General features: G+C 41.3%; 2 protein-coding genes across 2 annotated transcripts in view; both read left to right on the forward strand.

Annotated features, from left to right (window-relative positions):
* The window catches only part of LOC144640220 (uncharacterized), a 303086-nt gene that overhangs the window by 90188 nt on the left and 186446 nt on the right, over positions 1–26452 (forward strand). The gene's annotated exons all lie outside the window — the stretch shown is intronic.
* Positions 1–26452, forward strand: part of LOC144640208 (uncharacterized) — a 42831-nt gene that overhangs the window by 12749 nt on the left and 3630 nt on the right. Inside the window, exons 6-12 of the mRNA XM_078499412.1 lie at positions 7952–8023; positions 8874–8945; positions 12564–12635; positions 21149–21226; positions 21554–21652; positions 22690–22886; positions 23617–23742. Of these exons, the coding sequence (XP_078355538.1) occupies positions 7952–8023; positions 8874–8945; positions 12564–12635; positions 21149–21226; positions 21554–21652; positions 22690–22886; positions 23617–23742 (716 nt within the window). The remainder of the gene's footprint in view (positions 1–7951; positions 8024–8873; positions 8946–12563; positions 12636–21148; positions 21227–21553; positions 21653–22689; positions 22887–23616; positions 23743–26452) is intronic.

Below are 26452 nucleotides of genomic sequence, written 5' to 3' on the forward strand. Positions count from 1 at the left end.
CGTTACTTTCCTTTAGAAATTAAAAGAATTCATTAAGTGTATCAAAGTGAAGTGCTCCAGACTACTTTTAATGACGATGAAACAGGAGAATTTAACCAAATTTAACTTTACTCAACGAAGCTGGTTAAAAAACAAGATTACGCCATTGAGCATGAGCTAGCGCGCGCTGTGAATTTAATCCAAATACTGCAATTTTGATTGGTTAATGTTTTCTCGCGATTTTCTAAATATGGTACTTACTGGGAACGAATATGCAAACGCTTTGTAAAATGCGAATCATAGGGAGCTACACGTTTCAACACTTGTGGGTTTCTGCAGAAACCCATAAGTGTTGAAACGTGCAATTCCCTATAATTCGCATTTTACAAAGCGTTTGCACATTCGTTTCTACTAAGTACCATATTTGGAAAATCAGGCGAAAAAATTAGCCAATCAAAATTGCGCCCGCTATCTCGCGCTCGACGGTGTAATCTTGTTTTTGAACAAGCTTGGTTGAGTAAAGTTATATTTGGCTAAATTCTCTTGTTTTTTACACTGGAGAACATCGCTTGGATACACTTTATGAATTTCTTTATTAGTTTCTGTAGGAAATTTACAGCCTTTAGGTCGGAATTAAGCAACTCACCGCAAAACCGAAAATGTTGTTTCATGTGTCATTTCGTGTGTAAAACATTAGCATACAAACTCTTTGTGTTTCCAAATATGGTACTTGGCAAAACTGAATATTCAAACGCTGTGAACGCGCGTTACACGTTTCAACCCTTATGGTTTTCTGCCCATACCTCATCCCCAACCAAAACACTCTGCCACAATGCCGAAACCTCTTTTATTTTGCTAAGCTTTACTACAGCCTCTAAATTTCACAGAAAGAGATAAATAAAGATTACCAAATTACATTTTGGCTCGTTACAAATACTGAAGCGAGAACGCCTGAGTGACGAGTATTGAAGAGTTTTGTTCTTGGTAAACTGCGCTTAGGTCCAAAGCAAGGCAAGCTAAAATATATCTGATACCACCCGGCGTCATCACTTGGTCTAACTTGTGTAATGTTTAACCGTTGCCGAGGTCCCCCAGCCAACATGGGCCATAATAGATTCTAATGGTATAACAGCGAGAAGAAGAGAAATAGCGCAGCCACTGCGCATGCCATATAGAGTCACCCGCCGCTTGCTTAAAGCCCAGGGAGTTGTTGGGTATAAGAAGATAGACGGGTCTGATTCGCCACGGAGTCAAAAACTTATCAGTAACGTCGCCCGCTTTATTCTGAACCTTTTCTTATAGGAACACAGACTAAATCACACAGTTTTATGTAGGTTTCTTAAGGGCGAACATATTAGACGTGCCATCCTGTAAAGACTTTGTTAGCGTGTGATTGAACAGGATACCTTCTTTCCCAGGAAAATAGAGTACTCTTGTTTTTTTTTTCCGACTTAAGTCCCCTGCCCTGTCGCCCGCAAAAAAAAACCCTGGGTCTTGAAGAAGGCTGGTTTTGAGCACAAAGTATGTAAAGCTGAATTGGGGACGTATTGGGATCATTCAATAATCTAAAGATCTCTTGTAAAATTGCTGCCAAATCTGTTATAATTAAACAAAGGCTCAGTTTGTGAGGGAACTATTCCGGTCAGCAGTTGCTCTTCTCGCGAAGCCGTTAAGTAGGACTTCACTTTCCGAGAAGCTGCAGGGTAACCGTAGCCCGGGAACACGAGATCGTCCAGAATTCTACCCCATTTGCCGAATATAGATTTCAGATGGGAGAGATAAGTTTCCAGATGAGATGAGATAAGTTTCCAGATGAAAGAGTCCGCTTTTCCAAAAGCTCAGCGTCATAAACACAGTTTTTATCGTGTACCACATTTTTCCAAGTCCTGTCTTTCCAGATAAGAAAGCTAACTGCATCACCGGGAGAAGCTGTCGTAATATCTCTATCAAACGTAGTTTGTACAAGAAAACACGATAGTTCTTTTCTTAAGGCGATCTTGTTTCGAATAGGGAGTCATTTCTGACGCCTTCTTTTAAAGGTCAAATGAACAGAAATTTCGATACACGCACCGCAGAGATATTGCCAGTTGAAAAGTGCTTTTTTAGGCCTTCATAATCGTAGAGTGCTCGGAAAAATTGTCGGAAAATTATCGGAAATTAAAACTTGTGACGTCATAATTCGCAACAGCAGAGATTTAGAAAACGATTTTGTAATGAAATTAAACGCTAAAAAATTGTTAAAACTCATTTTAACCCTTAATTTGCTGAAATTATTCCTAAAAACGCGTTTTTTAACCGTTAATCGATTTTCTTGGCTCTACGGTCCAAAAGTTCTCTAAATTTGCTAAAAATGCACTTTCTGACAATGCAGGAAGATTTTGATGAAATTTCCATGTAAAAATGTACAATATTTTACTTTGGCGCATGCGCATAAGCCAAAATTTGGACTCTTTTTTTTTTTTTTTTGCTGAACCGTTCGATTTTTTTCCTTGCTCCTTTCCTTTTCGTTTTTCTCTGCTTTCTTATTCTCTCTATCTTTTACTCTGTGCACCCCTTTTGATCTGAATCAATGGAAAACCCTGGAAAGGAGATCATGATCAAGTACGGGTATTTTGGCCTGTTTTAGCACCAATTTTATACCAAAAACTGATCGCGTTTTTTTCGATTAGCTCTGTCGGAATGCAGTCAATATTAAAGATGGACAGTCCTGTGGAAAGATCTATCTAAGCTCTATAAGATGCAAATCACAAAAAATCTGCTGACGTGTAAATTGGTGACGTCATAAGTGGCAGAATGGCCATTCCTCCAAATCCCGGAATAATCCGCGCTTAGCATGTTAAGGGTTAAAGCTTTAAAAATTTTAAAAAAGTAGACGACGTTTCGACGCTACTCTACGCCATTATCAAGTCAAAAGAAGTGATAGTTAAAATAAGAATATATATATAACGTGAAACAATAAAAATAGTTGTGTGTCCTATGGGCATAATACGTAAAGTAAAACAATAGAAAAACTAAAAGTTCTAATTAAAATAGGGAAGTGTCAAGTAAATAATTTGGCGCGGATAGAGTCACTTTGTGTGTTGAGAGAAGGATTAATGTCCCTGATGAACAGCGTCTTGTATACGAGACAGTCAAACTTGCTTCTGCATTTCTTTAAAACTCTGACAAGGTGATCAATCTTTGCTCCTTTGCTGCCATGTTGTGCCGCAAGGTGTCTACCGATCGCAGAATAACGGTGCTCACTAATGCGTTGATGTAGGTGTCGGGCAGTAAACCCGACATAATTTGCATCGCACAAACCACATTGAAACAAACAAAAAAAACGTATTGTGTGTTTACGATCGGGGGCTTGTTTTCCTTTACGCACAAAATCTGCGACAGTTTTCTGCTGGTAAAGACGGGTTTGTAATCGATGTTGATCTTGGATCCCAGAGAATGAATTTCTTTGCGGACGCGATTAGCTGATCGTTGATCTTTAATAGGCAATGAAATGTAGACAGATGGCTCTGATGGGGTTGCGGCGTGCGATTCTGTATTAGTTTCTTGCCTGAACTTGTGTATTGTGGAATCGACTAATGCGTTCGGGTAGTGTAGTTTTGAAAACATGGTGCGTAACTTGTCGCACTCTTTCGTGAAGGCTTCTTCGGTGGAGGATAAACGGTGCGCCCGATCAACCATTGTGTTTACCAGGCCTTTTTTGTATCTGTTATCAACGTGGCTTTGAAAATGGAGCAGAAGTCCCGTGTCAGTTGGTTTTCTGTAGAATTCCGTTTTTAGTGTGTTGTCGTTTCTTGCGATTAGTGTGCCAAGAAATGGAATAGAGCCCTCATGTTCAAGTTCCATGGTAAAGGACATGAAGACGACCGCTGACTGATTCCGCAGATTGCACTTTATAATTTAAATAAATGTGTTTAGTGACATTTCAAGCAGTTATTTCGTTCTGTTCGGCCGTTTTTCAGTTGATTGTTTGTTGGTTGTTGTTCAGAGACGCGAATTTTATTCAATGAAATAGCTAAAACTCAAAAATAGCCTAAGCAAATACAAGTTTTTTTTGCTGTCGTTTTGCCTATAATGTGAGACATAGGTAGTATGCAGGCTTGTATGCAAACAAATCAGGAGTCTCTATTGCTCTTTCTCATAAGCATTTAACGATTCTCATTAGCATGTGCACGTGCGTTTTGTATCTTGGTACATTTCATAGCCGTTCTCTGCCAAAAAACAATTTAGCGAGCTTTAGCAAACCACGACGGCAACGTGAAGGAGAACGTCACCAAACAAAAGGTTTAATGACCAACATAACAACTCTGCACGTGCGTTTTCAATCCTGGTACATTTCTTGGCCGTTCTCTGCGAAACAACAACGTGAAATGACCAAGTATTGCGTATATTGCAGAAAGTGAACAACGACAGCTAAATTTCCGTATTTTTATTTGGGGATGAACGCTTTCTTTACATATTCAGCTTGGGCTAGTTCCTAAACCAGTAGATACACTGAATACCTCTGGATAATCGCAAGATTCTCGAGTAAAATATAAATTCATTTTGCACCAGGCATTGTCCTCGGCGTCGCCGTCGTCGTTGCTAAAGCTCCCTGTGAAATCGCCACATTCTGCGTATTTTGGACAACGTCGGCCACGACGGCTAATTTGTGGTTTTTCTATTTGGGGTTGGACGTTCTCTTTGAATATTCAGCGAAAGTTAGTTCTTAAAGAGATAAATAAGCAGAATACGTCCGGAAAATTGCGAGATTCTCAAGTAACATATAAATTCATTTTTCACCAGACGTTGTCGTTGACGTTGCTGTCCAACTTTGACAACAAGTGCGGCCTGCAGAATCGTCCTGCGGTCGTCTTCAAAAACACCAATTATGACGTCACAAACTCGTTCCATTCCTTCCATTTTAGTGCGCAGTCATTAAAAAACGTTTTCGTGAAGCCTTCCGAAATCTTCGTAAATTTTATTGCTGTAACTCGCGCTTTAAGGCTCGGAAAGCAAAAATCTTTTCTTAATTACACGCAATAATTGATAGTTTTAGTGTTTGGTTGGTTAAAATGGCATTTTGAAATTTCTGTTCATTTCACCTTTAATGGCGTTCATATTCATAGGAGGCTCAGAGATTTCCCTAGATTCACTAAGGGGTGTTTGATGCTGACGTTTATAACCACAACGTTTGGAAAATCGAAAGTCATTGTCATTTGGATAAGAACAGGACGGACATGATACAGAAGTCACGAAGATCGTTAGCACTTTCGGAAGGGGCCGCAAAAAGTAGTTACGACAAAACAGTTAGAATCTAGTAGTCATTGCTCGCCCACCTGGAAAGCTCAGCGAGGAGAGCTAATTACTTTCGGCCTCAAACCAGACTTGGATCGAAAAAGGACCGCATCCGAAGAATCTTTGGAAGCAATAAGTGTACGCTGTTTGGCCATAGAATTTATCACTGGCAACAAGGGAGGTTATGGAGAAGGTTCTGGAACTACGTATACCAAAGTGACCGTCGCATGCTGAGAACATATAAAACATAAAAAGTACCAATTGATGCGAATGGCGAAAAGATGTAGGCGTTTATGATAACACCATCACATGACGACAAATTCTGGTTAAAAACGTTTACACCATCCGATTCTGAGGTGGAAAAAAATGACAAGTGAGTTAAACAAGCACCTGCGAGGTCGTGCTCGGCATTGGAGTTCAGTGCAATAAGATATTAAGTAGGCCCGGCCAATCCACCGAATATAAATTGAACGCGTACAGTGTCCCAGCAACGCGGAGTTAACGTGACACAATCAGACAAACAGCGGGAAGTTTCATCGCCTTGGTTAAAAACAGGAGGAACGTAAAGCATTGTGAACGCCTTGTCTTGCTTGTGACATCATGAAAGATGCTGCGAGCTACTTCATTGAGTTTTAAGGACCTGGGCCCGCGACCATGCCAAGCATTCAGAGTTGCTTGATTATCGACTTGCGTGTCCATTCTTCAGTCCCTGACACTGGATGAAAAAGACTCAAACTTTTACGTAAATGTGTTCGTTCACCAGACTGTCGTCCCAGAAGTCGTCCACACTGCGATCAGCTGGCTGGTGGTGGAAAACTACGTACTGCTGTCTAACGAAAAGCAGAAGCATCAGTTGACAAAAGATACGGAAAAACGACGTTCCTGGATCCAAAGAATGGCCGGTATTGCCAGTCGTCAAGAAAACGCCAAAACCCTATTTCATTTCTTTAGGAAGGTGTTAGGATTATTTCACTACCCCACAGCTGACACTCGCTTCCCTGATATAAAATTTTGCGCCAGGGAATGCCAAAGAAAAAGATACGCACTTCCCCATTAATTTCTGGATCGACTTGAAGGGAATGGTGGAGTCTCTGGATAGAATGGACTCGCGTAGCTCAGCAAACTTGACTCTATATTTTCTTCCGGCATCACAAACGCGAGACATCTCGTATCAATGACCATTCCTAGGAAAGTTAACCGCATCAAGGCTGACAAAACACATTTATTCAAACCTAGAAAATAACCCAAGTTGATTAATACTTTGCAGACTACACACAGAGCTGCTAAAGTTGACTGGCGAGTGAATGCAGGGCTCCTCGATTCCATATGTCGAGACCAAATACCCACTCGAACGAGGAAATCACCCACTAGCTTGTCATTGATGTACAGGGATTCCGTAATCCCCTAGCTCCTAAAATAGTTAGTGGAGCCCAAGCTCACCGTCTGATAGACAAAAGAAGAGTTTTTCCAGCTAAAAGGAAGGGTGGTTGACACCAACCAGGCCTTCCGTTCTACGCCACAAAACTGTTGCAAATCAGTAGAAATTAATATGATTATATCCTGATTTGTCGTCTATTTTTAGAAAAGTTGCAGTTATGGTAGGCGAAACTACGGACTAAAACAGCTGTCTCCAGTAAAAATGGTGTATCTTTCATCCAGAGGTTTAAGAATCTTGCATCGAACTTCAATTGACGCATGACCTAGGCTTATTAGACCTAAATGTTTTGGGGAAAAATGCTAAGAAGGAAACACCTTACCCATTTCACCCCACACACGTACTGCTCCAGTAGATTAACGCTGTAGCAAGGACTGGGTAATAAACTCTTGAAATTGCTTCCACACTTAATTCTTAAAAACCTTACGAGGTGGCACTGGGGAATCATACTTGACTGCAAAAAGCAACGTGGCTGGGTAAAAAACAAACGATAGAGCGTGCTAATGCCCAACAAGTAAAACCTACAACGGCGCTAAAAGAGAAAAATCTCTCTCTCCCTGGAGGGCTCGACGGGTTGCTATGGCAACAATGAAGCTGAGCACGAAGCTGAGTGGTTGTATTCGTTTTCGGTTGCGATGCTGAAGACGGAGACATAACAATAGTGGGCAGCACGCAGGCGCGAGACCAAACCGGAACCTTTCAAGTGCCAGACACCGGAGTAAGGTTGGAAACCGGAGCTTGTGTTGGTGGACACGGCTGTAAAACTGCAATAATTGAGGCTGACTGTCGAGAGTCAACGCTGGTCGGAGGCGGCATGTTAAAGGACCACGCGTCGCCTTTTCTTGGCCAACGTTCGCAACAACTGACAATTCTAATTGATTCTATAAGCTTTGTATAATGCTTAATGACGTCACCAGGGATGCTTATGAACTATGAATAGCAACAAAATCGACTAATATCAACGGTATACATAAATCTTCGCGGTAAAAGTGCACGCGTTTTAAACATCTGCTACTAGCTAATATCCCTAAAGACATAAATAAACACGAGAATTAGTTGGACTGTCCACGACATCACTCGTGGGTCCTTAATTGTGGTAGGCTTTACCTAAATAATGAAAGACAAGTGATTCTAAAGCTACCTTTTATAAAAAAAAGTTTAGGAGATCTTCATTCTGGCTATTTCTAACTTTAAGAGTTTGTAAGAATGTGGTTTACTGGTTTGTTCTTTTTATAAACGGAACGTGAAATATTTATCTTTTAGAAATGTTGCAGACAATAGAATCAAGAGCATCGGAGATGGGCATTTTTCAAATCAGGAGAAACTTGAGTATCTGTAAGTACCCATTCGCTTGATGATAGAATTGTTAAGCTGCTGCTGGTTCTACTACTACCTTATTATAGGAAATTAACGAAAAATGTTATTAACGCGAATTTCAAAAATTCGCGTTAATTTAATTGATGTTAATTGATATAAACACGTTTACTATAAACATTTAACCAGAACTTTTCTTAAATTTGCGTTAATTTTATTACGCGTACATTTTGTTCGCGTTGTTAAAATGCTTCGTTATATTCCTATAATAAGGTAGTACCACTACCACTACCACTACCACTACCACTACCACTACCACTACCACTACCGCTACCGCTACCACTACCGCTACCGCTACCGCTACCACTACCACTACCACTACAACTACTACTACTACCACTGCTACTACTACTACGACTACCACTACCACTACCACCACCACTACCACTACCACTACCACTACCACTACCACTACCACTACCACTACCACTACCACTAACACTACTACTACTACTACTACTACTACTACTACTACTACTACTACTACTACTACTACTACTACTACTACTACTACTACTACTACTACTACTACTACTACTACTCTGACTAAGTCACCGGCGTGGAAATGTTTATAATTGATTAACTACAAGTAAACTTTCAAGAATATTACATAGAATGAACTACAACGATAAATGTCAAAAAACGTGTATTTTTTTGTTTTTAGTGTCTGCCCTTGAGGGGTGTTCATTCTACTTTCTTGGTCAACACATGAATGGCATTACACGCTCTGTAAACTCCGTTAGATCAGTGTGACTTTTTCTATGTTTTGATATATCTTTTATGATTAATTTCTGTTTTTTTTTTTCCCTAGGTTTTTACAAAATAACTTGATAAGCCATGTACCAAGTAAGGCGTTTTGCAACCTCACATCCCTTGAATATCTGTAAGTATGAATGTTCGACATCATTTACCTCGTTACTACAAAAAACGTTGATTGTAACCCTCGGACGTACAAATTCATACCCTACCGTGGTACAAGGGGGAAGGGAGTGGCGGGTCGAGACCCCTTAGGTTTTCGTTCCATTAACGCGTAGCGAAATAACTTTTCAACGAGTAGAAAGCTCTTAGATTGGCTGTGACGTCACATGACGTCACAAGAGCCGCCATCTTATATCCGCCATCTCGGATTTGACCAATTTCTTAGAAAGTCAGAGAATTGCGGAAATTGATACAAAATCAAGCCAAAATGTCCTGGCTTCCCCGTCACCGTCCGTGTATACCGCGTTCACGTTGCTTAAAGTTCCAATTATGTTGAGGTGATTTCTCATTATTGCATGGCACATTCTCACTGCGCAGAATTTTACGCGTAATTTGCGCGCGCACATAAGCAAAACGACAGCTTTTCTATACAGCTTGGCCCACCAGGGAAATAAATTGTTGTTTTCTTGTAAACGAGCATGGTGACCTTAATTTTTATTGCATAATTTTGGCATACAAATTGCCCTCCTTGAGTTCGAACGTTAAGAAAAAAATGGTTCGGAAGGTAAAACAAGAAAGGTAAAAGCGTTCACAATACCTTTACTTGACGACGCAATAGATAACCTTGAACATAATTTCAACGACTGGAGGAACATTTTGAATCCATGTCGCTTCTATTTGTGTGATTTTTTTTCGTTAAGTGTTACGTTGTTCCTTATCCTACGGACTTTCTAGCCATCAAGTTTGTTTAAGTCTTACTTTAATAAACTTGTAACGTGGACAGATGCAATAACGCGCGTGATAAATATATGGGGCATAAACTACTACCATTTGTTTTTCAGGCGAAGCTTTAATAATATATTACAAACTCCCAGTTATTGGTGAACAAGTTGTGGTTATTTCCTTGTCTTTCAAAACACGATAGATTTTAGCCTTAAGTGCTTTTAATAATATTACTGTCGTAGTTTTCAGAGCAACCTGAAAATTTCCGACAGATTTTTTGTGTGTGTGGCTTACACGAAGTGTAACGCCTGCGACAAGAAGACTAGACCCCAGTTAGTGGTCGAGTGAACTCGGTCATTTTGCTTGCGGCGTATAGTGTTTCATTTTTAGCGTAGAATGCAGTACTATTGCAATGGTTTGTTGGGGCTGCCGTCCACTGATCTGCTTAACCGACGACTGCACTTAGGTGCAAATTCTAATAGCCAATTAATTACTTAATATAAATTAATTTATTTATTTTTCATTTCTGTGGAGGTTGGGGGTGGTGAGCACCTGACCGCACGCCCTAGGTAAGTCGGGGAGCATATCTACGTTATTTTCATATGAAGATCACAAAGGAATATATGTGTTTCAAACAATCATATTTGATTCGTTCATTGCTTCTCGATCTTCGGTGCATTCATAGGACTAGCTGGGACTAGTACCTTTGCCGAATCTATTTTTTACATCAGGAAACGTTTTTGAACCCGGCGGCTAAATTTTTCGACAATAATTGGAAGGACTTTTCTCCCGGACTTGTTGTAGAGACAATCACAGGGAATTGTTTAGGAATTTGGCATCTACGCCTAAAGTTTCGTGCTTTTCCCTGGGGCAGGATTCTTGTCGACCCCGTGGCGCCAAGTTAAAACCGTAAATTAAACTTTGAGGCTTCACAGTGGTTTATATGAAATAACTCTTGGTTTGTCAGCGCAATTTTCTTAAAAAAAAGTGACCTTACATTTTATAAACTGAAAAACCATTTCTTTAATTAATCGATATTATCTGTTTTATAATTATGGGTTTTATTATTGAAAGCACAACAACGTACTACCATTGATGTCGCCATGTTTGCAAAAAAAATATCGTGTTATAGAGTTTGCGAGACAGTAGTATAATGGTAAAAACGAACAAAAGTATCGTGTTACGTTTGCAAAGAAAAGTGTTAAGACCTCAACTTGTTCTTCAAAGTCTTAGTGAAAGTAAAATGAAGCAAACAGATGTGAAACATAAAACATCATATGTTCCATTGATCGGCTTCATTGCATTCTGCACTATCTTTTGAGTCTCTGAGTTTGTTTTTCCCTTGCTTTTAGTTTCCACGGTAAGTCATTTTTCTTTTTCATTTTGAGTTTGTTCTTAAGTTCTGTATCTTATCAATCTTATCAATTTTTTGTACGTGTCGAAAGTCTGGCGTCCTGCAAATAACTAAACTTTACTATATATGGTATACATTACTATATATGGTGAAGACCAAAAGGATAAAAGTGAATATATATAGGCCGGAACCTATGTTTGTTATAAGCACCCTATTCTCTAAAACACCTTACACTCTCATCTTTTAGTATTATTGACCAATGTGCTAAGTTTACTTTTGAGTTGATAGTTTAGGGTTAGTTGAAAAAAAAAAAAACATCACAGCCCAATTGTTATCACTTGCTTTGACCTAAACATGTTAGTTTGTATCATTTTTTAATGTAAAAAATACTTAAATGTTAATTTTAACTTGTGAGCCACACATATACACCGTGCGGACCTAATTTAAACTTTGCAGTTGGTTGTCTGTTGACATGCTGATCATCATTTCATTGACAAAAAATGGGGGTTACCGAACTCGTTTCTGGGAGACAAGCAGTTAAAATGTTTAATATGTTTTTATCATATAAACCTAAAAGTCTATCTTTTGGCGCACACTCTTAACATTTTTGAGCTTGCTTTGGGTAGATTGCCCAAATGTGTGGCAAAAGGACTGATCTTTTTAAAAAAATTGTGTCACGTGATTAACAGGTTACGAATATTGCTATTGTAACTGGTAATGTCAAGAAAATAATCGCAACTTGTACATCAATTATCGGGCATTTGTATGATGCAATTCTTGTAGCGCCAAGAAGTAAACAGTGGTAATATTGATTCATCAAAGTATAAGAGCAAGAAAGTGTTGGAAACCATAACCAGGCAGCCACCTTAAAGGTAGACTATAATGTAAGCTTATGAGACTTGTGGGAGGCGAGCATGGTAACGTGTGAGAAAAGTACTTCGCACAAGGAGGCACGGCACGCGAGCGCGTCTTCCTCGTGCGAAGTGATTACTTGTTGGACTACTTGTTGTCTACATTTATTGGCAACAACAGAAGAAGTGGCTACTGCACATTTTATTTGGTGACTCACAATTATATGACCAAGTATCTCATCCTTATGCATCCATGTGTTGTCTATGTCAAGATATGTCAGGAAATTGTGTCCGTCACTTTCCAATCGCAAGAAATCTTAACTAGGTAGAAAAGAGCAATGATGAAACAATAAGCCAATAAAGAAAAAAGTATAGTTAACATTAATTGGGGAATACAGGGATGGGCTAGGTTAGACGAATTTGAGAAATGTTAACCACTTTTTTCCCCGGCTAGTACCAGTATACTTATTTAGTATGAATACTTTTGCCTTCGAGGATGTACTTAAGAGATAGCGCAAACGCAAACAACAAAGAAAGATTTCTAAAATTATGTGTTTTTTAAGTGCAAGTCGCGAAGATAGCATTTATGTGATTGAACAAGCTCGCATTAAATCATTAGTACTTCTACTTTCATATGTTGTTTTATTTTTCGTAGAATGCTTTCAGATAATCCTATCAAGTCAATTTCGTCTGGAGCCTTCACGATTTCAAATAGGAAGCTTTCTATGTAAGTATAGCTCCTAACTGTTCGCAACAAGTTCACCAGCTTGCAATAGGTTGTAGCCGTATGTTTTGCGAGATGTTAAGACATCTCAAAAATGACTGGCAACGGTTTAAAGCTCATGTATATTGTAGCTAACGCACCAGCAATACAACTTAAAATTCAACGTAAATTTATTCTTGTGGACGTAACTTAATTACCAGTGGTTTCTAGGACATAAATAAAGAAATATATTACACTAAGAACAGAAATAACAGCATATAACAGAGGAAATACTAGAAGACAAACGAAGGAAACGATATGTACCTGACGATTTGGACACGCGGCGAAACGAAGGACGATAAACGAACGTAGCTTCTTAGATATAAACGAATCTTTCCGTGAAGAAACAATATGCATAAAACCCGCGAAAAGGTGACTTAATATACACGGTAGACTGGGCCGAGTAATACATAATCGCGGTAGACTGGGCCTAGGGATTGGTTTCTACACCGGCCCCGAATTAGCTTCACACTTACAGCTAATTCTAATAACGAAAAGTAACCAATTCCTAAATTACGTAGTTCATAATGCGACGAAGAACAACTCATTTCTTAAATTACGCAGTTCGTAATGTGACAGAGTTCGTAAACAGAGTTCATGAGTTCTGGACTCCTTCAAGAAGACACAGCTTTCTGATGTCTCGTTTGTAGACAGATGTCGCCGTTTTCACCTTGACGTGACGTACATAACCTTTACTATCCGGGAACACCTGTTCAACCAAGCCCATTGGCCAGCGACCTCTCGGCGTTTTCTCATCGACGACGAGAACCAGATCACCTACGGCGAAGTTACGACGAGGGGAGCACCATTTTTGCCTTGTTTGAAGTGCAGGTAAATAATCTTTCATCCATCTTTTCCAAAATGAGTTTGCTAGGCATTGTGCTTGGCGCCAGCGCTTACCATACTTGTCGTGTTTTGTGAGGACATCAAGGGGAAGGCAGGGATTTGACTTCAACAGCAGAAGTTTGTTCGGAGTCAGCGGCTAAGGATCATCCGGGTGGTCACTGAGAGGGGTTAAGGGCCTGTCGTTTAGTATCTTCTCCACTTCACACAGCAACGTGGACAGCGCTTCATCATTCATCAGCTGCTCCTTTGCTAAAGCGGCCAAAATCTTTCTTACAGATCGGATCATACGTTCCCAAATTCCACCTTGATGACTTGCCTCCGGAGGGTTAAACGACCACTGAACGTCATCGATCCTCAGGTGATTATAAACCTTGGTCTGGTCCAAACGCCCCAGTGCTTCTCTAAGCTCTCGCTCAGCGCCGGTAAAATTGGTGCCGTTGTCGCTGTAAACTCTCCGAGGCTTTCCTCGACGGCAAACAAACCGCTGATAGGCACAGATAAAGGAATCGGCTTCTAACGTATGCGCGACTTCAATATGAACCGCTCTCATGGTTAAACATGTAAACAGGCAGCCATAACGTTTTACTTCACTTCGACCTTGCTTCACGTAAAGGGGACCAAAGTAGTCCACTCCCACATGTGTAAACGGGGGATCTGACGGTGCGATTCGTGCCTCCGGGAGAGGTGCCATGATCTGTTCACCAGGACGAACATTTCTCTTGCGACAGTCCATGCAATTTGCTAGAACTCTTCGTACTGCTGAGAGCCCTCGAACAATCCAATACTTCTGTCGGATAGAAGTAAGAACATGGGTAGGGCCACAATGCCCTTGTTGGCGATGAAAGTTCTGAATAATTAAATTCGTCACGTGATGTTTACTTGGGAGAATGGCTGGATGCATCGCTTCAAATGGAACTGGAGCATTCTCAAGGCGACCTCCAACTCTTAATATTCCCTCGGCAAGGAAAGGGTTCAAGTTGCGTATTGGACTACTCCGTGGGAAGCACTTCATCTGTTTACCAGATCCTCTCTGGCCTGCCACAGCTAATTCCTTTGGAAACGCATCACGTTGAACGGCTTTGACAATGTCGCTTTCTGCAGCAATAACTTCGGCAACAGTTAGAGGCCCCTTGGCAATACTGTCTACAGCCTTGCTAGCGCGGCCAACCAGATATTTCTTAAAACGTACTAGCCAGGCGATGGCCTTTCGCAGACCATCCCAGGATGAATAGCGTGTCAACAACGGTTCCAACGCCTTTCCATGAACAATCACATTCACCTGACCAGAGCGTTTTCTGCATTCACTATCACCTTCAGGTAACTCTGGCAACTGGGAAGGTTGTTCAGGCCAAAATTTCTCTTCCTTCCATAGAAACTCTGGGCCATGAAGCCACAACTCCATCTTGTGTAGCTCGCAACCTTTGGCCCCTCTAGACGAGACGTCCGCAGTATTTGAACTGGTGTCTACGTGTCGCCATTGACGTGGCGTGGATTCTTCATGGATCATCGCGACTCGGTTGGCTACGAATGTCTGAAATCTTCTTGATTCATTGCGAATGTACTGCAGGACTACAGTGGAATCCGTCCAATAGATTGTGTCGTGTATGGGATACTCGATTTCGTTCCGGATAAGGCAATTCAACTTCACAGCAACTACAGCAGCGGTCAGTTCAAGGCGCGGTATGGACACCACTTTCAGGGGAGTCACGCGAGATTTACCAAGAACAAACGAACAATGTATGACACCTTTGTCATCGACCATTCGGAGATACGATACTGCTCCGTAACCATATTCGGACGCGTCCGAGAAATGATGTAACTGAACACTGACAACTGCGCCAAATCCTGGTGGCTTGAAACATCTGGGAACTGATATTGTTCTCAAACATGCAAGTTCCTTTAGCCACCCTTGCCAGACAATGGAGTCTGCATTCGAAATCACTTCGTCCCAGCCATATTGCTGCTTACACAGGCTCTGCAACAAGCTCTTGGCTGGCAGGATAATGGGTGCCACGAACCCTAGAGGGTCGTACATCGAACTGACGACTGACAAGATACCTCTACGCGTTGGAGCTTTCGCTTCATCCATTATTCGAAACTTAAAGTCGTCTGTCTCCATGTCCCACTGTACACCCAGCGTCCGTTCTACAGGTAGATCTTCCAAATCCAAATCGATCACTGACGCCGCTCTCTCCGTAACTGGAACAGTGGCGATTACGTTCTTGTCATTACTAAACCATTTCGTAAGGCGGAATCCTCCTCTTGACAGCAATTCTCGCAACTGACCAGACAAACGTACCGCTTTGTCAGTTGAAGGAACTGACTTTAGGCAATCATCTACGTAGAAGTTTCGGTTGACAGTGTCAATGGTTTCCGTATCAAATTCAACCTGGTTATCTGCGGCCGTCTTCTTCAGGCTAAAACTTGCGCAACTTGGCGATGACGTGGCTCCAAACAAGTGCACTAACATTTTGTAATCAACTGGCTCTTCTGAGAGATCGTTGTTTGGCCACCACAGGAACCTCAACGCATGACAATCTTCAGGAGCAACTCGCACCTGGTGGAACATTCCCTCCACATCAGCAACCATGGCTACGGGCTCTTGACGGAAACGTATGAGGACGCCCACAAGACCATTTGTTAGATCTGGACCTTGCAGCAATTTATCGTTCAATGAGGTGTCCTTAAACTTGGCTGCACAGTCGAAAACGAATCTCACCTTTCCTGGTTTCTGAGGATGGAATACTGGATGGTGGGGTAAATACCAGACTGGTGTATCCTTTCCAACCTCCTGTTCCTCACAAGGAACTCGTCTTGCGTACCCGCTGGAGACATAACCGTTTATGGTGTCCTTATACTTCTCAAAGAGATGAACGTCTCGCTGGAACCGTTTCTTTAACTTGCGTAACCTTCCTAGAGCGAAGTCGCGAATTCTTGGAAGGCTTACAGGCTTACATTTCCAAGGCAACGCCAACTGGTAATGGCCATTCACAAGCTTCGCTGATTCTTCCATCTGGGACAAGGCTCTCCGATCTTCAACTGACATCGCGACCTTTGAGGTGATCATGGGCTCGTTGAAGTCGTTTCTAAACATACTCTCCATCTGTCGATGAAGCATTTCGTCATCATAGCGAACAAAGTTCACACTAAAGCAATTTCTCTCAGACGAATTCAGAGGTCCCATCAAGGTCCACCCGAGAGGGGTACGCACTGCATAAGGTTGACCACGCCGACCACGCCTTTGATCGCACACCCAGTGAGCTTCGGGTACATCACATCCGATAAGCAACGACACCTTGTCATTTTGAATCATTGGAAAGTCAATTCCATTTAGATGGGGCCACTGGGCAGCATCCTCTTTCGTTGGTGGACTACCTTGAGGTAAACGCAATGTATCCACTGTCCATACTCTATTCAATTCAATCTCCTCATCCATACGTAGACCTTTAACGGACAAAGATAACTCATATCCCATCCGGGTTTCAGACGCTCCATTAACGGTTACTAGTGAGAATTCTTTGGGAAGGCCGACTACTTGAAGTTTCTCCATTAGACTCACATCACATAACGTCACATCCGATCCAGGATCTAGTAGCGCGTTCGTCATAATTGTATTGTGCTGGCCTTTCCCTTTCACGACGACTGGAACGATTCGTAAACAAACATTTTTCTTGCCAGAGTCGGTAGCACTGCACTGACCAGTCTCTCCGGAGCCACTACGGTACGGCACTCGTTCCAGTCTTTTGGCCCGCACTGGGGGCACTTGTTCCAGTCGCACCGGCCCCATTGACGGCACTCGCTCCAGTCGCACCGGTTCCACTAACGGTAGTGGATCCAGTCTGTTGTGAGGTGACTGGAGGGTTGTTACGAGAAGTGTCGTTATTTTCATTCTTCTTTCGGACATCCAGCATTGTGTGGTGCTTCCATCCACATCCACTTACTTGACATTTCATTTTACTACCACAATTCATGGCCATGTGTCCGCTTTGGAAACAATTGTCACACAGTCTCGCTTGTCTAACGAAGCTTTTCCTTTCTTCTGGGGTCTTTGCTTTCATAAGCTCACATTTTGACAGTCTGTGTTGACCAGAACACAAAGGGCATATGGCGAGCGCGGGTGATGCGCCAACTTGGACACCGCCTGCGACCACTTCTGACTGCGTTGCAAACGTGCTTCCTTTCGAGGAAGGAGGCTTCACTTTAGATGGAGGTTTAGAACTCCGCTCTTTGTCTGGTGTTGAACCAACAATCCTTCCATACATCGTATTTGCCAACAAAGCTTTCTCTTCAACAAATCCAGCTAAATGCGTGAAGGTAGGCTCAATGCCAGCTAAGGTTAACGTACCAGCTCTGTCCGCCCATTTGGACTGCAGATGAACAGGAAGGCGCTTTACTATCTTAACGAGATTATCTGAGCTATTAACGTCCGCCTCGTAGCCCATCTGAACGAGAGTCAACGCACAATTCTGCATTTGAACAGACAAGTCTGACAAACCAGTAACATCTGTATTCTTAAGCTGAGGACCCTCCGCTATCTTCGCGATGTGAGCATGCGCAACAATATGTTTCTGTCCAAATCTGTGATACAAGATTTCCTGGGCTTTCATGTAGCCTTGTTCTGGGTCGGAAATAATGGCACAGTTCTTAATAGCTTCTCTAGCTTTACCTGTACAGTGCTGTACGAGGTATGCTAACTTCGACGCGGCGTCTGGTATCCGTCTCGCGATATTGACTTCGAAGTTGTTCACGAAGAGCCAATAGTTCTGGGGGTTACCATCGAAGGTTAAAAGTTCCCTTTTAGGCATTTCGAAACCTTGCTGAATTGAGAACGCCATCAGATGCAAGGCATCTTGTTGCTGCTTCAATATTTGTTGCAGAGATTGCGAACTGGTGAGGCTTGCACCACTGATGTTCTGGGGAGGAGGCCCTGGGTCCGAACTTCGTACATTTGGGTCTAGCGCCGATTTTGTACTGCTTCTCTCAACTTGTTTGTTGTCGCCATGTTCAAGGCTTGATTCATCACGAGGCACTGTAGGAGGCTGTTTAACGGAAGGGAAGGTTTGACGCGATTTCTCGGTGTTTTCCTCTTGTTTAAGCGGTTTAAACTCTTCCTTGGTAGTACGTTTTGAATGCTCCGAGGTTTCATAGAGATCGTCAACCACTTTGGCTTTTTCTATTTCCCCCTCTGCCGTTAATAAAGCAATCCGGCGCCTTAATTCTTCTTCTTGAGCTTTGATTTCGGCTATTTGACGTTCCATTTCACGTTCCACTTCTTGGCGCTTCAACAAGTTCTTTAATTCAACTTCTCGACGAAGAAGCTCGGCTCTAGCCTTTCTCGATTTCTCACTAGCGCGCGAACTAGCCTTGGAACTATGTTTGGAACTTGACTTGGAGCTTGTCTTCGAACTCTTTTTGCTTCTTGAACCGACTAGAGAAGGTGTGACATTTGGCACTTCTTTATTAACATAATCTTCTTGACGAAGACCCGCAGAAGCTTCGTCCGCGATACGTTGAACTGATTGGCACCATTCTTCGAAGCGTTCGTCGAATTCCTTTTTGCCAGTCATAACGCTGTGCCAAGCATCAAACGCTTCTGATTTTAACACGGGATCATCAACAACAAATTGGTAAAATTCGTCGTAGGCTTGAAGACATCTCGCAAATGCGATATCAACTTTTTCTTTTTTACCACAAGCTTCGTGATAATTTTCGGCGTTTCGCATTAATAATTCGACGTCTTTGTACAGCTTGTTTAAATTTCCAAGGTGACCAGCTCGAGATTTCTTTAGGGACAACATTCTTTCACGCCAAACGGCTTCGGTGTCGAGACGCGAACTTGGTTGTCGAGTCCTTTCAAACTCATCCATAACTCGTCCGTTTAACGGAGTATCCGTAGACACAAACGACATAATTCCACAGGAATAAACACACAAACGAACCAAGTAGCTCAATCCATTTCGTCAGAAACTGTAGCTAACGCACCAGCAATACAACTTAAAATTCAACGTAAATTTATTCTTGTGGACGTAACTTAATTACCAGTGGTTTCTAGGACATAAATAAAGAAATATATTACACTAAGAACAGAAATAACAGCATATAACAGAGGAAATACTAGAAGACAAACGAAGGAAACGATATGTACCTGACGATTTGGACACGCGGCGAAACGAAGGACGATAAACGAACGTAGCTTCTTAGATATAAACGAATCTTTCCGTGAAGAAACAATATGCATAAAACCCGCGAAAAGGTAACTTAATATACACGGTAGACTGGGCCGAGTAATACATAATCGCGGTAGACTGGGCCTAGGGATTGGTTTCTACATATATGTTCTTGCACAATTAAAGCACAAGTACTATAAACCATTACCAAGCCATCTTCAGGGCTGATTAACACGAGAGATGCAAATGGAAACGCAAATGCAAGGAAAAACAAGTGTGAACTAGCATAACACAAGCGGAAATGCAAGCCCAAGGAATGGAGACTTGTCATTTTTTTTGTATTTGGATTGCTCTTGCATTTGCACTTGCAAGCAAGGAAGCGAAGCGTGAATTGTCTGCCATCTTGCGCCTGAATTCAACAGGTGAATGAAATTATTGTTATATAGCTGGAATCTTTTCCCCAACAGCGCGCGCTCTCATGGCTTCTTCAGGTCACATGATATCTAACAATAAAACTGTTTCCCGTTATAAGTATCTGAGAGGACACATTGCAAAATCTATGACGTCAGTGGTAACAGTACACTGTTGCTTGCGAATGTTGACTGACCACCGCCGTTCTTCTTAAGTCTCTGCTGTGACCATACAACAAATCACTTCATTACTGTTCCCTGGGGAAACCAGGTTAACTTTGTTTACCTCGAATCTCAATGTTTCCCGCGGCTCCGCCTCGGCTCCGAGAAACCAAATTGACTGTTTCCCTCGGAACCTGTCATTAAGTGTTACTATTCGATGGGAGTTCAGCGTGACCTTCATTTGGTTAAACTTCGAAGATTAAAACCTAATTGTGCCATTTCGCGTGTGCAGTTTTGAACCTCACGTTGTTTAATATCGCTCGAAATTCAACTCTGCTTCCACAAATTAGTAAATTAGTGATGAAAAACCTACAGGGCAACGGCTAGCTTGGTTCTATGACTGACCTAGAAAGACCGTGAACTTGTTTTTATCCGTGGGGCGAATAAAAAAACCTGGTTAGTCAGTTCTTAATTGAAACTAACCATACATGCCCATTGGCAATGATTTAGACTTCCATTTCCATTCGGCTTAATACAAACATTCGCCCTCCATATCAAACTCAGTGCGCAAGATCGAGAGGGCTCGAACGGTGTTCTCATGAGTTTCCTTGCAGTACAAAACTGGAAGCATCAAGGTCTTAAAAGTAACGGGTTGTTAGAAGAAAACCCAGACTCATTGGGAAAATATTCGTAAACCTTGAAGTCTACTAACATTTCATTTCCATCACTGTCAAGTTTAAAATGTTTCACTTTATGCACTGGTCAGCGATTTGCAAACAAATTTTTACGTACAACTGATAGACCACAATACTCCTGAATACTCAGACGTGTTACTGTTGTTACAGCTTTTCGAAATGTATGGTTGCTTACTTAGTGATTTTACTTTCATTAGATATATGATACGGACGGACCTAAAATCAGTGAGTCTTCGATCTTTCACTGAGGACTTTTCTAATCTGACAGCAGACATGTAAGTATGACGCAATTCGGTTTATCCACTGCACTTAGAAATAGAAAAAGTAAAAATTCAAAAATGAAGCAAGAAAGTTGAAACCAAGGTTATTTTGTATTGTTTCTCACGCGTTCTTTTGCGCTGAATTTAATAGGCTACAAACAAAACGTTTCTCTGTATAATAAATCTTATGAATGGACAGCAAATAGACGGACATAATAACCAACTAGTAGAGCCAGGGCTAATAGCAAAGGGAAACCATTGCGAGCCAATCGTGACAATTACTGGGCAAACAGCATTACAGTTATTAACAAGCTTTGACATAATATCCTTTGTGTCCTGTAGAAGCATGGAAGATGGACAAATCGGCACCGTGAAAATTGTGGGCCCTAATCAGAAGGAACGTTGTATTGTACAGCTGTATGTAACTTGCCGCAACAATTTGTATACATTTATGATACATTTGATTTCCAAAGTATTCCTTTCTTTTATTCTTTATACGCGGTGAGAGGTGCAGTGGTTAGTCAACTGGACTAATGATTGAGAGGTTTCGAGTTTTAGCCTTGGCATGGGTCACTGTTTAGCAACGTGTAGTAAGAATACGGCCAGGAATACAATTAAGGTAAAATTCGAATTGCTCAACTAACCATAAATCCAGTGAAAACTGTTCACAAAATTATCAGCTAATTCACAAAATTATCCACTAAAACGACGTTCAGCTTCTTCATTTCATCGACAGCGCAAATTTCCCGCTCACCGCCGATATTCAGCTGGTCTGAAGCGTCAATAAACACCCTCATCAGTTTTCACTCAAAGGTTGCATTGGTTTCTTCAGATTTAAACCATAAATTTTAGATGATTTCCTCATCGAAGACTACTAGATTTGTGGTATGATTCTTGCCTTATCAAGAATGCAGCGCTGAATCAGTACTGAAAAGTTTGACAAAACTTTCGCTTTCATTCGTCTGTTCACTTCTTGACAATAAAAATTAGCCAATCAGCCCGCGGGAATTCGCTCAGTTATTGTAAAATAAGAAATCGACAACATTTTTCCATGGTCTACACTCTTATGAACGATAGACATGACGTCGTAAAATGTTTAAAACTCAAGGGAATCAACGAGCCGTAAGGGGAGTGGTTTCACTCAAAGTTTTGGACATTTAATGGCGTCATTTCTATGGTCTACAAAAGCGTAGACAATGAAAACATGTGGTCAATTTTTCATACAATAACCTTGAAAATTAACTGGTGAATTAGATGGAAAATCAGCCGGAGACCTGAGCGCGTGCGCAGCTCGTAAGATCGCGGTTTTTACACTTGAAGCCGTCAAAAGTGTGGGAAATTTCGCACCAAATATCCAGCTGACATTTCACAACTTGTCGGATTGGTGCGTCAGCGATTGTCCATTGCACAGACTTTTTTTTTTTATTACCGGACTTTTAATTTCCTTACTAAAGCTTTTTTTAAAATTTACATTTTAGTGGTCTAGGTAGCTCGGAGTACATAACCCTTCCCAGCGGGTCCTTAAAAGACGAAGCGTTACTAGAGACCTTTCTCCGAGCTGGATTTGCAAGTAGAAACAATAGTAAATACGAAGTTGCTCCATGTCCCACGGGAACGTTTGTCAATGCCTCTGTCAGCGATCCTGATGAGCTTCAGTGCTTGGAATGTCCTGCGGGTAAGTCTGGTGACTGGTTCATCTTATTTGAACGTTCTTAATATGTATTCAAAGCAAAGCCGAAAATTGAGGGTGATGAGATATCAACCGATACGTTTAAATTCACAACTGATGATATGAAATTAATATGAGGTCCATGTTTACAACAATAGGTCTGCAGTTCGTGGAAATAACTAATCATTTTGGAAAAAATGAAAACTGTTTTTTACCGTTACTGGACGAGTAATCTAGAATAATATTTCATCCAACTAAAGAGAAAACCTATAAATTACCTTTTACTGGTAAAAATAACTCGTTACTTTTCAAACCGTAATAGATGTGGCCGAGTCCAGCGGTATGTCCGGCAATCTTCTCACTCCTAGTACATTTTGAATTTAACTTTATTTTCGTAATTTCTGTTTTTTTTATTTGTTATAATTTGTAGCTGTTTTATTATTTGTTTGCGAATACTTGTTCCTTGTAGCTTATATTGTTGCTTATTCTGCTGTTGATGATAACGATGATTATAATGGGGACGACAATGTAGCAGTAGTTGCTGTTTTTAGATCACATTTTGAATAGAAAGCGTTTCAATAAAGAGGACCCTTGCTTCAAGTTGTGGGCATCACACACAAAAGCCATTCATGATCATCGCATTAGAAAACATGGATGTTCTAATGTAAACCATAGCAATAAGTTGTCCATCCCTGTTAAGAGCAATGTTTGTTTTCCTTTTCAAACATTTTTATAGGTGGTTTTTACTCGGACACTAAAGCGTATGTTAACGACAGCTGCCTGAAATGTCCCGATGGCACTTTTGTGCCCTACAATAAAGCGCCTGGAAAAAAGGCACAAGATTGCATTGCTTGTCCACAAGGTAAGCACATAAATAAAGAGCAGATTCTTGATCGTTAACACAAGATATATTAGTAGGCTTAATGTTTCCAATCTGTAACCCTTACTATAGAAGCAAGAAGGGGTAAGGGAACGAAGGGCACTAGGTCACTATATATACCTTATTAAAACCAACGGAGAGGAGGGAGGGAAGCTTTTTGTTATGCCATTGAAAACCGAATGAAATGTTGCTCTGCCAGCCTAAGCTAATTATTAGGATATTTACCATTTCGCTTTATCAAGTTTGTTGACATGCCTTTACACCGCCGTAACCCGTTTAACATTGAAAATAATTTGTTTTATTATATGGCAAAGCCAGTCTTAGGCAAATCCGAGCGTTCTGATTGGTTCTTTCTTCGTCGGGATTTTGCCATACGGACCGTTTCCATGAAAACGGTCTAAGCCGAGTATTTTTTCGAAAGCTGGCAAATTCAAATTTGCAACTAAACCTGCGAGAAGAAAACGTGTACATACTCTCATTTTTCGCAAAGAAACTACCAAACAGATTGATATTTTACAGAGCTTAAAACGTGAACGAAGAAAACGAATATTCACCAAGCGAATTTCAACCGAATTATCTTAAGATCGGGAAACTTCTGATGTGGAAACTGAAACAGGCATCGCCGAAAGCCAGTAGGCCTTAGACGATTTTATAAACGAACGGAAAAGTATAAACACAAATAGAAGACAGCTACTGAAATGAAAGCTCTTCTCCGCTCAATTGAAGGTACGTGAAGCTAATAGTATGACAAACTGAGTGAATTAGTAAGAATTGATAGCCTACCTGCTTCTGAGCTTGAGCAATTTTCCGCCCAAATGAGTCCAAATTTTTCACACGCGCAGCGAATTTTTTATAAACACACGGAGCTAGCTAAAAGAGGACAAGAGTACGAGCCAGCAGCAATTTCCCGTTTTTAGCGAAGCATACAGCGATACAGGTCTGAGAAGAAATATCCATTCAACATCATCAACGACACTGAGTTTGAAAAATCGAGAAGAGTACTATAGCTGCGAAGTGCCAGTCACTTGTTCACAAGTAAGGCTTACAGCGAAGGTAAAAAGCCGCTCCGGGCGATTGATGAAGACGACGAAGTCAAAGATGATCTTTATGAAGCGGGAAAATTAAGCGATTCCAATCCAATAGGTAATTCATAGAACTGTCTGGTGTTTTTTTTTTTTTTTTTTTAATTTATCCTTACACTTCTGTTGACGAGCCAGAGACGAATGCCGAAAGTTACGCTGCGGAGAAGTCCAACTTCAACAGCAGAATGATGGCCAAGAAACCTCAGTTTGGTTAGCTGAGCGGCCTCCTGGCTTTCCGTGGTGCTTATTCCAGTTTCTACATCAGAACTGTCCCGATCTTTAGAATAATAAAATCCGCTTGGTGAATATTCGTCTTCTTTGTCACGATCAATAAAGTTGTGCTCAAACTCGTGGTAGCTTGTTCTTTCTGAGTTGCTCGCGTCATCATGAGCACGTTACGGAAGAAGCCCTTTGAATGCAAGTGACCGGAAGTGCTTTTTAACAGAAAAATAAACAAGCATGGCTCGAGTGCCATATAATAAACTACTTACTAACCTAGCTTGCTCGAGCAGTACTGGGGAATAATGGCCCTCGGTCGTTTTTGTACGGACCTCGCTGCGCTCGGTCCGTACTGCCACGACCTCGGGCCAATATTCCCCAGTACGGCCCTCGCGCTCGGTTAGTAAGAGGTTAACACATAACACTTTGAAAGCGTCTCTCCGATTTCTCAAAGATCGTTATGTTTCTTTTTATACCATTTTAAAGCCACAGCCTTTTAACCAGGCTGAAATTCAATAATCGGAGAAATCTTTTTGTGGAACAGCTTTCTGGGAACATTTCAACGCAATTCAGCTAGATCGGTCGGCACTGTACATGACAGCAAGCACATGACTGTCAGAGTGAGATCATTCGACGTTAGAGGATCACGTGCAGCAAGTGATCCATGACAGGAAGTGAACTGGTAGATTCTCTCGCTAGAAGGAGTACTTACCGTAATGATTCGATTTAGCGCCCGGGGCGCTTATTTACTTTTACCACCTTAAGGGCGGGCGCTTATTGGAGACAGGGCGCTTATTCGGGACAGAGCGCTTATTTATTTTTTTGCGAAACAACCAAATGTAACTAACAAGAATTGTTCATTTTAGCAGTAAATATATACATGTACGATACGGTAAATGTTCATGAGTTTATCTTTTCGACGTCGACGAGTTCAGTAGGGGCAGTTAGCCACAATAGGAGCGCTTTTTAGAATAGGGGCGCGTATAAGAATGGGAGCGCTTATTAGAATGGGGGCGCTTATTGGAATAGGGGCGCTTATTAACAAAAACACATTCGAAGGGGGGCGCTTATTCGGAAGGGGGCGCTTATTGGAAGGAGGGCGCTAAATCGAATCATTACGGTAAGCAGGTCTATGGTTATGACATTGCCTTGAATTTATATTGATGTATAAATTAGCCTTGAGGATGAAATGAAATAGCGATCCTGGAAATTGCACTCTCAATTAAAGTGGGGATAAATATTGTGCCTTGGATCATAGATTGTGTTTTACAGGAATGTATAATGACGCTTGGAAGTTCTTATAGTCTTGTCCCCACATGTTTCTTTAAGTAGTGTACCTTAATTTAAAAATATTGATTTCGTTTACCTGCTGACTGTCTTGAGAGTATTGA

Source organism: Oculina patagonica, unplaced genomic scaffold (genome assembly GCF_052425735.1).
Source record: "Oculina patagonica isolate OP01 unplaced genomic scaffold, crgOcupat unplaced2, whole genome shotgun sequence".
In the NCBI taxonomy this organism is placed as follows: domain Eukaryota; kingdom Metazoa; phylum Cnidaria; class Anthozoa; order Scleractinia; family Oculinidae; genus Oculina; species Oculina patagonica.